We start from the raw sequence: 12,823 nt of genomic DNA, 5'->3' as shown, positions 1-12,823 counted from the left end.
GGATTAAAACAGCAGGTCCTATACCATCTGATATGGGGTTATATATACTTTCTGGTTGATATCCCTGCCTCCCTGAATATCGGATAACCATCGGATATCGGATGGTAGTGGTATTTGAAGATATTCCCCGCGACTGAAAGAAGGGGGAATTAGGAGTCGAATTTCGACTTACTATTCCTTCGCAAAGTCATCGGATCGGCTCTTGCTCGGGTTGTTGCAGATATCTAGGGCCCGCTTGCTTCCGGTGAACCAGGTGGCCACACTCGTGGCATCTCCACCTAAGCGAACAACAATATTTCGAGCTCTTTCATAAAGACATCATGGGTTCTCTGGAGGGGGTTAAGGGACTCAAAGCCCGCCCGACACGAAGGCGTTCTAGCGGAGTGATCACGCACCCGCGGAGTACAGCCCGCTTTGAATCCAAGGCAAGACAGCGGGGGCACCTCATCCTGGTCGAGAGAGTAAACCGAAACAGCGCCGTGGGCGATCAAAACATCATGTTGCTTCACAGACATCAGAAGGTCCAGGACAGAGAGCCTGCCACGACGACCTCTCCTCAGATACGCCGGGACTTGGGACTGTTCAAACACCAAGTTCACGTCTGCGCCCGCCGCCACAAAGAGCGGGACGATCTCATTTAGGATATTTGTGTCGAATCCGAACCGCCCCAGTAGAAGGGCCTCCCATGCGCTCTGACTCCCCGAGCCGTTCACGTCCAGGCCTTGCGCGAGGAGCATCCGCAAGACGTCCAGCCAGGCCGGTAGGAGCGGCTTCAGCCGCGGGTTCGATCGCGTCTTGGTCAGTGTGGAGAGCACATGCTTCAGCACTTCTGCGTCGCGTCCCCGCTGTTGTAACTGCAACGTTTCCCGCCCGAGATGCTCCAGGAGGTACCGGACCAGGCCAAACGATATCACGGCCGAGAAGAGGCTGTCGTAGCGACTGTAGGTCACCATGTCCGTGACATCTCTCGACGCTAGGCTCCAGTGCGCCTCGCGCGGTGACGGCGAATGGGACTCGGAGGACGAGAAGCATCCGAATTCCGCATTCCGTCGATGGTGGCTCATGACCTCGTCCAGCGCATCGACGTGTTGCAAACATGCCACTCCTTGGGTCTCTTCGAATAAGGTCGCGTACCGGAGGCCGCAGTACGCCAGCCCATAGTCGGATCGTGGATGGATGCGACGGCCGGCCCTTCAGCACCGTGATGCACGACGAGAGCAAAGCCAGATGGATGTCAAAACGAAGGTCTAAGTTGAGTGACACGATGTATTCCCACACGTCGCGCTGGCTCAGATAGTCACGGACCGTACGGTGCAAGAAAACCACGTTGCGATAGCTATCCAGCTCGAGTAGTCCGCGGCACCGGCTGCGTAGGCGGCCTTCAACCGCGTCGGCGATGGGGCTCGCAGCACGGGGAGAAAGGCGCTGGATCGGGGCGTTGACAGCCTTGGCCGGCTCCGAGCTACTAGCCTCGTGAAACTGAACTGCCATCAATGGGGCATGGCCCTGCACCTGACTGCTCACATGAGCAATCTGCAGCATTTTTGACGTTTGTTCCCGGTAGAAGGGTCCAGCGTTTCGAGCATGTGCTTGTACAAGGCTTCAAGCTCGCGAGGAAGCGCGTCCAAGCGCAGAAACAACTCGTCGATGGTGTCGAAGTTCCGTAACCCAGAGGCCAGAGACTCGACGACTAGAATGGTCCAAAAAAACACCCCCGAGGACCGCGTGACGATCTCGGATTTGAGACGATTCACCGCTGTGGCATCCTCTTGTACGAGAACATCAATCCGGGGCCGCTTTCCGAGGACGGCGTCAATGTACATTGCCATGTCGTCTTTTGTGAGATCCTGTAAACGCAACTTCGCGCTTTCCTGGAACGCTTCCACACATTCAGGAATGGGTCGCTGGAAGAAATGACTTTTAGATTCCTCCCACAGACATCGTTGAGGATCTGGATCAACGGATGGACCTCTCCATCAAGCTCATCAATCCCGTCGATAAGGAGACATATTTTGCAGTTGTCTTCTTCCAGTCTGGATAGTCGTCTGAATGCCTCCACGATTGTTCGATGTGACGGCACCACGAGCGTTTTGGCGGCCTGCGACTGTTCCTCTGGGGAGATGGTGCTCTGGTTGGGGGCTTCTGGGCACAGATGATCGCGTAACTTGCACGAGATCATATGCAGATCTGTCGTGACGTTGAGGAGCTCCCGGTTATCCACCGTGCCGCTGAACTGGCTGATCTCGAAGCCGGCGTCGACGACCTTGGCAGCGTAATCGATGAACTGGACGATGTTCCCCGCCAGTCCAACGGTGCGGATGGTTTAATCTCTTCTCGTGGACGCCCCAGTCGGAGAGGTATTCGGGGCATCTTCTGCGACCTGCGGGTATCCGTTGCTTTAATTCAACGGCGAGCGCAGGCTATGCCTGCAGCTAGAGAGGCGGAGCATCCATGTCAAATGTGGAATGGACACATCAATTTTCCTATACGCAACCCGGAAGTTGCAAAAGTACCGGCATCCTTCTGCCCAACACATTTCGTCGACATGCACCTACTTTATCTGAGTACCATACTTCATGATAGGATTCGAAGGGACGTGCCACTGATATGTGTAACTACTCATCATCTCAAAATTTGAACAAGTTCCCAGGCCATTTCACTTCTACCCCGTGTCAACAGACAGAATCGGCCCGTCTTATGGGAAGTTTACCATGCGGTCAATTCGTATGGTTTATCACTCACCATAGAAATGAGGGCCTGAAACAACATCTTTTTCTTGGCAATATATATGCCATGTCATTCATGCAATCCTACCTTATAACCACCTAAATAAGAGCAAGCCAAAAACTCCAAAGACCTCAATGAGTTTCAATGAATCACACGCCAATGATAGCCAAGCCTGAGTTCCCAAAGTCTATACTATGCACGTCAAGATTAAGATAGATTTCCGAACCATAATGTACGATATACCAAGTCTCCAAAATGTGCCAGATCAAACGGCGATACCCTTTCGTCTCCACAATCGCCAGGCAATAGCCCACGATGCGATGGCCACCCACACGCTCAGGGTACAGCCCACGGCCCAGAAACCAAAGCATCGCCAGCCGTGGCATTGGCCGTCCGGGGACCCGTTTCCACCGTCTGTGGCATCTTGGTAGCCTCGTGAGTAGATGATGCCCCAGGCGGCGGCGCCGGCTGCAGGGACCATGGCCACGATGCCCCAGTTTGTGCCGAAGTTTTCAACGCCCCAGACAACAGAGATGATGATCGGGACGAGGGAGAAAGCGCTGCCGTAGCCGAGGCCGATCAAAGCGGTGGTAACGTGCGATAGCTGCGGGTGGGAGATGAGCAGAGGGGACGAGAGAAGGAGGTAGCCGAGGGAGAGAAGGAGCGCAGAAGGGAGGAGGAATGAGAGCCGTGAGAGAGTAAAGCGTTTGCCGGAGGAAGACGATGAGCGACCGTCTTCGAGAGTTCCTGCAATAAGATGATTTGCCGGAGGGGCGAATAGGTCCGATAGAGACCCTGTGAGTAAGCGGGCAAGAGTCGAGGTGAGCGCAACGTTGGTAACGTGTGTCGATGGGAGACCTGCTGGGGAAGGGATGTTTGGAGGGTTTGATTCTGGTGTCAACGTTTGGACGATAGTGCCCAGCTTGAGAACCCCAAGGCGTTAGCGGTCTCTTTTCCTAGAAGATAATCGGGGCGACTTACATTGTTGATATATGCCTCACCCGGACCGGTGACCAAGAAAAACCCTAGTGCAAGGAACCACATAGTCTGGTCCTTGAGGAATAGTTTGGTTTCGTAGTTCAACAACCAGTCCTTCTTGCGGCGCTCCTCTTCTTCGCGCTCTTTCTCCAGCCGTGCAGCCTCCCGCTCTTCCTCTGACTGGTTCAAAGTTCGCTCATCGTCCGTCATGTCGCCATCGTCCTGCGAGAAGGTTCCGTAGGCTGCCCTCACTTCACTGCGGGGCTGGAAGAATTCGCTCTGTTCCAAAAGACCGCTCCGCTCCAACTCATCCACCGCCTCGTCGATGTACTTATCTTCTTCATCCACGATCACCAATCCAAATGTGCCGACAATTCCAATGGTGAAAAGCAGGACGGCTAGGAAGAGGAAATACCGGAACACATTTACATCTCCACGGCTGCCGTCCTCGAGCCATTCGCATAGCAGATATGTCCCCACCTGGCTCTGCCACATGCCACTGAGTCCGAATGCGGCGATAGGAACGGCGAGCATGATGCCTTTGTGCTTTCCTCGGCCAAAGTTCTTAGCGCAGGTTGTCACCGCACCCAAGTACATACAGCTCGTGGCCATTCCGATGGCCACAAATGCCAGCACCATAATCCCAAACGGCCATCCCTCTCCGCCTTTCTCGGGAGGAGGTCCACTCTTGTAGGTAAATGCCGCAAGAAGATAACCTGCCCCGAAGACCAATGCTGAAAATAGCGACAGAGGACGTGGCGAGTACCGATCACAGAGATATCCAAACAAGGGAACGGGGAGGTACATAGAAACCTCCGCAGCAATCGAGACCGCATTGACTTGGAGCTGCGTGTAGTGAAGGCGAGTGAGGAACAAAGGCCCATACAGCGAGAACGCAGTGATGCTCCCGGCTCCCAAGCTAAATCAACCCAACCCGCCATCGTCAATATGCTAGAGGAACCTCTGCGAGTAATACGAACATGCAGGATGACTCACCAACTGATCACACCCAATGCAAAGCTGCTAATCCGCACCACTTCTTTAGCCATCTTTCGTCGGTCTCGCTCAACAATCTCGTCGACCACATTGTTCAATAAGCCGTCTTCGCCGTCAGTGGAGAGGCTCGACTCCGGCCGGGAGAGGTGATTATCGCGCTCGACTCCATCAATGCTTTCGCCATGCCCATCCAGTAGGGGTCTATTCGTATCAAAATCTCGCTTGTCTATTGATGCTCTATGTCGGCCATTGAATCCAGTCATTGCGTGTGTTGTTTGCTGGTTCGGAAGCCGCTCAACAGGAGGGGAAATAAAAGGAGATGGGGGTTTGGGGTGATCCCGGAGAGGGAGCAGCAGCAGATATATAACCTGAGGTGTAATATAATTCGTCCAAAAGTGATCACTTGTAGTGAGCTGTCCTGGTGTCCACTCTCCACAGTTTAGCCAGCTGGGCCGATCAGTTGACTGGTTGAGCTCCGGTGGTCGGCTCTCCGCTACGTCACTGAAGGGGCAGTGGTGCCTGAGCGCTGGGAAGCAATGTTTCAACAAATAATGACGAAAGCAAACCGATAATATCTTTATAATAGACCTTACAAGACGCGAGAACAAGCAATAACCCGGTAGGAATCTGGGAAACCCCCAGGGAGAGAGGAAGGAGAGTTGATGGCCAGCAGGGGTTGGAGGAACTCGGGAAGCACACCGCTTATCGCCGAGGCACGTGATTCTTATCGGGGTCACGTCAGGTGGTTGCCTGGATGCCTGACAGCCTCACTACTGAACCAGTCGGACCGAACAGGAACAAACATATGCACAGATTATGGAAAATTAGCAATTTCGGATTATTCGGTTCTTCTCTGTCTAATGGTCTGCCCCCTTTTATGTACAACACAATCATGGTATGTCTGCCTTGATGATAATATGAAGGGGTCCAGGAAATCGGACAAGTTCCCCGGGAGGTATAATGTGTAAGGCGCGTCCGAGAAAAGAAAAGCGAGAGAAACAGAACAGAAACAAAACAGATGCTCGCCACATGCATGCGCCAATCCTGTGGACTATGCTCCAGGCATGCAACAGAAATCGGCTGTGAGAGGAGCCGTATGCCATGATTAAATCGTTAGTATCGTATCATTTGACACCCTCAACAGAATTTCCATCCCAGTCATTATAATGCCGTTGACATGATTCAACGTCTGAAGGGCAGAGAATAACAGTTCAAAGAAACAGAACGACAACGCCCAATCCGGTGCCATGCAATTTCGACGCCGCATCCCGATCCGCAAGTGGGATGTTCGATCAGTGGGAATTGGAGCAAAAGAAAGAATAATAAGGAAATCAAGCAGCCGCTAACTCCAAGAACAAACAGGAAATTACAGAAAGGAGAAAGAAAGAAGAACAAAATGAAAACAATAGAAAAGAATAAATAAAAAGGTGGGGATGAGAGATGTTGAAGAAAACCCTAGAAACTGACTTCGCCAGGATCACTCTCCATCACTCCTTCGTCCCAGTATCGATCTGTGGGGTTGTCGTGACCTGATACCTGGGACCGCAAGGCAATAGCCTCACCTTCACCCCTCTCGATGAATTCGTCTTGGCTGACCTCCTTCATAATACGCTGGAAGTACATCCGCAACGTGCGCAGTCCACGAAGGTAACCGCGGTCAATATCATCGGGGTGCTTTGGCGGGCAGGGCGTATCCGGGGGAATTCCGTCTTCGCCCGTTACGCAATTTGCGAAATCGACAATCTTTAGTTGGACGTCAATATTATTATGGCCATCGTCCGTGGCCCGACGCTGAGGAGAATGTCGTTGACTGTCAACACGAGCGTCACCGTCGGGCGTGTTTTGTTCGCCATCATAGAGGATCAGAAGACTGCTGGCGTAAAGACGGTATCGTCGAAGTCGTCGAATCATGTTTTCCAGCGTGGCTAGTTTCTCCAAGATGACGGGGATTTTCCTTGCTACGCTTGTGTAACTAATACCATCATAAAGAAATCGCGTCAGAGCGTCTTGGAACTCTCGCCCGGATTTCAAGTCTCGACCGAAGTATTTATCTTCAAAGGAGTACTCCTGCTTCTTCACATTCCAGGTCTGCATGCCGCAGAGTCGCACTCCAAGCTGCTGGGAAGTTGTGGACTGACACTTTCGTCGCTGGGACTTTTTCTTCTTCTCGTTCGCTTCGATGCCGTACTGACGGGTGCCCATCTTCAAATCCAGCACGCATGGCTTGTTCATGCCAGCAGTGAGATCTTCCAACAAGAGGAAGAACTGGACTCTTTCGTCCTTCCAAGTTTGTGCCTCTTTAGGGTTGGTGGGAAGCCGAAAGCGGTTATCTTCTTTTCTTGCAACAGGGGTAATCTCTTTTGAAGGCGACAGATGCAAGACCCCATTGGTGTTGTTTTTCGGGGTAGATGTTGGCGACACTGTCGCATGGTAAGGATCCACTGATGGCATCGAAGCATCACCCTCCATGGAGAATATGCCATCCTCCTTATCGCCGCCATACCCTTCGTCTTCGAAAAACATCAATTCTCCGCCGGTGCCGCCATCGTTGCCAGGGCTCATACTCCCCCGTCTCTGCAAACCGCTGCCAGAATGGCGTCGTCTGACCTGGCGAGTCCGCGACACCGAGCTTGAGCGCTGCTGGGATTCTTCCGTTCGGATTTTCTCAAGACGATTCTGGTTGGAGTCTAGAGCGGTAGACGCCGATGAGGACAGTCCAGGGCCATCGTTAGATTGTTTTGCAATGTCGATGGCTGCAGAACGTGGTGGCTCTGTGGGCGTCGGTGCAATTCGACGGCTGCTGGCGGTCTGATCCTCCGAAAGATTGGCTCTTCGTCGGACACCATCCGAAGACGTTCTCGGTAACGCGAAATGGCCCCTAGCATGACGCCGGTGGTGGTGAATGGCAGGGGGACTAAAGACCTCCCGCAAAACTTGTTCCTGCAGCTTCCTATTCACAGTAGTAGCACCCCAGCTAATTTTAGGCTTCTTGATGGCCTGAATAGATGTTTCGTCGTCCATAGAACCAACCATCAATGTTTCATTGCCACCGATGGTTCCGGCGCCATTTCTAGTGGACATAGTGCCATCAGAAGTCTTCGGCCTCTGCGAGCGTGAAAAGAGACCGTGAGGAATAATGTGGCGGTTGTTCTCCAATATCACTTTTGGAATAATCCCGGTTACTTGGCTTTGGCTGACAATGCGAGGTTGGTCCACAACGTCTGACACTCGCACTTCACTGACAGGCGGGAATCCACCGGCCTTGACATCACTTGAATGGGTTGCGGCGTGGCCATTGGTGTCATTATGCTCAATCTGGGTCTCTTGATCCGTCTTGCTGCGCTTCGCCGTTTTAGAGAAAGTGACATTGAGTACACCAATATACCTGGAACGATGGAGAGAAACATCATCCATTAGTCATGTGTCACGTCGATCGCCGATAGATTGGAGATGACGAAAGGAAGCACTAACCTTGGTAGAAACATGAGCATTTCGGGATGCCTGCGTTCGATGCGCTCATAGAATTCATTTTCCCTGTTGTTCAGCTGTTTACACACCGCACGCCTTGAGAACCGGAAGACAGTCGTGTGGCCACCCACTTGGTGTCGGTAGGGTTTCAATTCCACTGCCCCAAGAGGAGCGTTGGAGTCATGCTTGCGGCGCGGGCGCGGAAGCCGTTGGCGCTGAGTTGGAGTGGCTGTCGGTGTCATGTCGGCATCATCCGTCACGCTCGACTCCTCATCCGGAGCAGACAGCCCACTAGTATCTTCCAGAGAGATCACATCCGATTCGCACGTGGAGGATTCGCCGCTGCGTTCCGAAATGGCACCAAGAGACTTTTCATTTAGTTCTTCTAGTGGCGGAGCCTGTATGTCTTGTAGATCGCCGTGCAGGTATTTACTCTCATTTTTAGATCGAAGAGATATATCAACATGATGGGCCTCCTGCTCGTCAGATACTTTATGTCTCTTGGGCACTAAAACGTGGCTACTCTTCGTCGGTACATCAAATGTCTCTATGCCGGGTTGACCTTGCGGGAATGGTTGCACTTGGTCAACTCCATCAGAAACAGTGACGCGTTCATGGGGGAAATATACGGCGGAGGAAATCTGCTCGTCCTCCTCGTCCTCGAACTGAGCCGAGCCACGTCGCTGTTCTTGGTCGGTATCCGACAGCGGCGAAAGACCGCTCAAAAGCGCAGGGTCCTTGGAAGAGAGATAGTCCTTGGCTCTCTCTGCATACTGCGTGGGGATGCTACTCGAGAACGAAGTACCGCGTGCACCACCCGGAGTGAGATGGAAGTTTCGGATTTCCTCGAGCAAGCTGCGAGGGAGGGCCTTATGCGGACGCTTGGAAACTTCATCGACGGCAGACTGCTGCGATTCTGACGCGGTATCCGAAGTGGGAGTCATGAGCGGAACGTCAGTGAATGACAGTTGGGACAAACTCTTGGAGCTGCGCAGGCCATGTTCTTCTACTAATTGCGGGAGCTGGGGCTGCATGTCCGACCGTTCCAGAACAGGGCGGGGCTCTGAGTGCACGACCGCAACCTGCTTATCCTGCGGCCCTGGCTGTTGCTCCTCATGCTTTCTTCCTCGGTCTTCTCTTCGCTTGCGGTCCGGTGAAGTAGTATTCTCCTTGAACAACCCCAGGTAATGACTTGACTTACGGCTGCGCACATGAGAAGCCGGCTCCGCATTGGCGAGATTCGCCTCGATCGAGTGATCTACACGACCACGCCGACTCCGGCTCGAACTTCGCTCGACTTTCACCTCGGGCATATGGTCCCCAGAGCCTTGTTCGGACGACTGCTGGGCAGTCGCGTCCCAATCAGTAACTGTGGGATGGTTATCGAACGGGGGGACCATAGGTTGAGGTGAAAGGAGAGAGGCATCACTGAGAGAGGCAGAGATTAGACTGCGACGGGGCTGCGACCCCTCGAGAGAGGGCTTGGCACCCGCGCCATCAGACGAAATTTTGCGAAGGGGTGATAGACTCTCCCAAACAGGAACCACCCGCGACTTTTCGTCCGCTATCTCGGAGCATTTCTCCGGACTCTGGTTGGAGCCGATCGCAGCTAAAGGTGAAGAATGCGAAGGGATCGCCGACGGGAGCGATGGCGGCGAACGCAAAGAATGGTTTCTGCGGACGTCAACTTCCATGTGGGAGCAGTCGACGTGACTACCATGGGGGAGGACCTTGGAAGGAGAAATGGCAGGAGCAGGAGACACATCTTCTGGTTCAAGGTTCAAATTGTTCGGCGGCTCATTGTTTATGTCCTCCACGGCGGGAAGTTGCGGTGTGGCGTTGGACTCGTTATCAGAAGGTAGATAATGGGTTGCGAAAATGCTATCTCGCTCAGACAACTGGGGGCTGTGAGACAGATCCGGACGGGTGAGCTTTTCAGGCGAGGTAGCCGAGGACCTTTTTAGAGGGAAGGCCGACGACGGTTTGGCCCATTGACGAGCCGTGGGGGATTCGGCGCGGGACGGGGAGGGAGCTTGTTGGATATGTTCATGTATGAGCTGGTCTCGGGGGCGATGGTGGTGGATGTGGTTGTGGTGGCGCCGCTGCTTGCCATGGGGACGATCGGGCCCCCCAGAGCAATCATGTTGGGCAGATGCAGCAGGAGGTGTCACCAAGGAATCCGACAGGGTATTCTCTGGCGCAGACGGAATTCTTGACATGGGGAGAACATTGGTCGAGGCTGCACGGGTGAGGGAAAGGGTCGACAGAGGCCGAGAAGGGAGAGGCGTCGCAGGGAAGGTTATGGTTGGTGTTTCACCCAAAGGCGGAGGAGCAGAACTAAACAGGATCTGCCGTCACGGAATTAGCCAAGGAAATGGGCAAATCGAAAGATCAAGGAATCTTGGCCACGTTCCGGGGCAAGGGCAGCTTACAGGCTGAGGGTGAGTGCAGGGCGGCAGGATGACGGAGAACTCTCAGAGGCCGATGGATTGGGTTTAGACAGGTAGAGAATGATGTTATGGGACGGGAGGGTCTGGGTAAGATAGACCAGGCAGAAAGACCCCGACAAGGCAGTTCTAAATGCAGTTTAAAGCACTAGAAAGTGGACGAGCATAACCGGGGGAGTTTAGTGGGAAGAGTGGAAAGGAGACTAAGAGGAAAAGCGTTTGGCTGAACCAGGAAGAAATGACGAGGATCGGCGTCACCGCCTTTGTGGGTATTAGGGGGTTTTTACCGTTTGGCTACGGGAGATTGGGAGTAAAGGGGGCAGGAGTGATCAACAGGAGAAGATTTAAGGGAGAAATATTAGGAGGAAAAAAGAAAGAGAAAAAAAAAAAGAGAGAAAGAAACTCGACGCGACTCTCTTCAGTCCCAGATGCAGTCCAGGCTGAAAGAAAAGAATCGAGGGAATCACAAAATTCAGATACAGTCACGGGCCCAATAAGCGACCCTCATGACCGCTTGAAAACCGGGGCCGGTCACCTGCTGGCGGGCTAGACTGGTGGATGCATCCATCCGGCTGGGAGTCTAGAAAGATTCGATGACTTTTCCGGGGTATATCCATTGATTGATACTTATCACCCAGAAGTGTGAATTGTGATACTACTGGAAAATTGGTTGATATCCCCATGATCACCATGATCATGGCGGTTGATTCCCTCGGGTTCTTGGACCCAATCGACCGTCCGCAGAGTCCGGACTGTGCTCGGTTAGGCAACTCCCATTTGTCTATCCGTGGCTGGTTCTCTTTTCTCGCTCACCCAGACCGAGATCTTAGACAACCACCTCAGTGGACGAACACCTACATATGATGAATACCATCAACTCCCCCTTCGATCCCGGGGCCAGACTGGTCACTAAGGAATCGGACCTCTCGGAATGCACGCTGGTGCTGTACGACGCCGTGACTATCCCTATGTACCACTTTGTACGTACGTATGTACTCATCCCGTCGATTTCTGGTCGGGTACGTATACATCTGGAATGTCTCGATTCTTGGATCGGGGATTGATCCAATTCCACTCCCAGCCGTCGCCCTTAAACTCTATGTGAAAACATCCGTCATTTGACAAGGTCCAGAGATCATTCGTGAACACTGAACAGAGATTGGACTTTTATCGCCCTCTGGCGGTAACTATCCTATCTAACTACTGTCAGCACTAGCTAGGTAATGATAGAAAGATAAGTAAACACACATTCAGCGATCAATTGGGCGGAAGCACCAGATAACATCATCCCAGAGATCTCCGCGAGACATACGGAGTAGATTGCAAGGCAAGGTGTTACTCCGTCCATCCCTTTCATGGCAACTCTTCCCCGCTCACCTACCGACTCTGAAAGGAATGGGTAACTATCTGACCTACGGTTCTACCAATCAATGGACAACGTGACCAGCACGCTGGCCATGACCGGCTGATAAGCATCAGGAATATATCGACTTTTCATCACCGTAGATATCGAAATTCTTCACCCCTTGCTTCATATCTTCTATCCTTCCCTCCCTTCTCTTTTTGCTTTTTTTGGGCATTTTTCCTAAAAGGATTTCCGCTCAACTCCGGACTGAATCCCTTCCTTGACTATTCAGGAAAGGTCGGCCCCCAGATTACGTCTTGTTCTTCTTATGGAATTCCTAATGTAAACCCTGGGTGACGTCATGAATCTCTCGAATCATATACTGCCACACCAGTGAGTTTACACGGGTAGTGTGTATAAGAGGTTCTACTGTTTGTCTCAAGGCAGGATGGTCCCCTTCTCCCGTCTACCGCTCCAAAGCTACTCTTTTCTTTTGCTTTCTCTATTTTATTGTTTTACTCGATCGTCTTGTTTATTACTCTATTCTATCATCTTTATTGTTATCTTCTTTTCTTTCCTGTTGAATGTAATCAAGTCAATCCTCCAGCCCCGTATCATCATTATTGCCAGGGTGGCGATCCATTCTCTCACACTGAATAATCATACCACACCTACGGAGTATTTATTCTACGCTTCATCGAAGTGTCAAATCCAAGCAATGCAGCCATCTGCAGCCACACTAGCAAACACGCCTTGAGAACAGAGGCTGGGTAGGCGGCTTATAGTCTTATCATCCTACCCCTGCTAGTGGTACTTTTTCTCATTTCTGGCCGTGTTATTTGTCTGTACACTTAATTGAAGC

At 52.3% G+C, this 12,823-nt stretch overlaps 2 protein-coding genes across 2 annotated transcripts; both read right to left on the bottom strand.

Annotated features, from left to right (window-relative positions):
- Positions 1 to 278: 278 nt before the first annotated feature.
- KD926_003578 (MFS transporter) lies at positions 279 to 4,964 on the bottom strand (the record flags this gene model as incomplete). The annotated part of the gene is made up of 7 exons (XM_053097588.1): positions 279 to 1,067; positions 1,135 to 1,462; positions 1,525 to 1,871; positions 1,940 to 2,284; positions 2,999 to 3,649; positions 3,709 to 4,624; positions 4,702 to 4,964. The coding sequence occupies 7 exons, from the start codon at positions 4,962 to 4,964 to the stop codon at positions 279 to 281; spliced, it is 3,639 nt and encodes a 1,212-aa protein (XP_052958408.1).
- Positions 4,965 to 6,156: 1,192 nt separating this feature from the next.
- Positions 6,157 to 11,184, bottom strand: KD926_003577 (inositol polyphosphate kinase KCS1; the record flags this gene model as incomplete). Its single annotated transcript, XM_053097587.1, has 3 exons — positions 6,157 to 8,086; positions 8,173 to 10,517; positions 11,119 to 11,184. The coding sequence occupies 3 exons, from the start codon at positions 11,182 to 11,184 to the stop codon at positions 6,157 to 6,159; spliced, it is 4,341 nt and encodes a 1,446-aa protein (XP_052958407.1).
- Positions 11,185 to 12,823: the final 1,639 nt, after the last annotated feature.

This window comes from Aspergillus affinis (assembly GCF_023601865.1).
Source record: "Aspergillus affinis strain CMG 70 chromosome Unknown NODE_18_length_386147_cov_86_015627, whole genome shotgun sequence".
Lineage (NCBI taxonomy): Eukaryota > Fungi > Ascomycota > Eurotiomycetes > Eurotiales > Aspergillaceae > Aspergillus > Aspergillus affinis.
The sequence above is the reverse complement of the archived record's forward strand: the minus strand, read 5'-3'. Positions and strand labels throughout refer to the sequence as shown.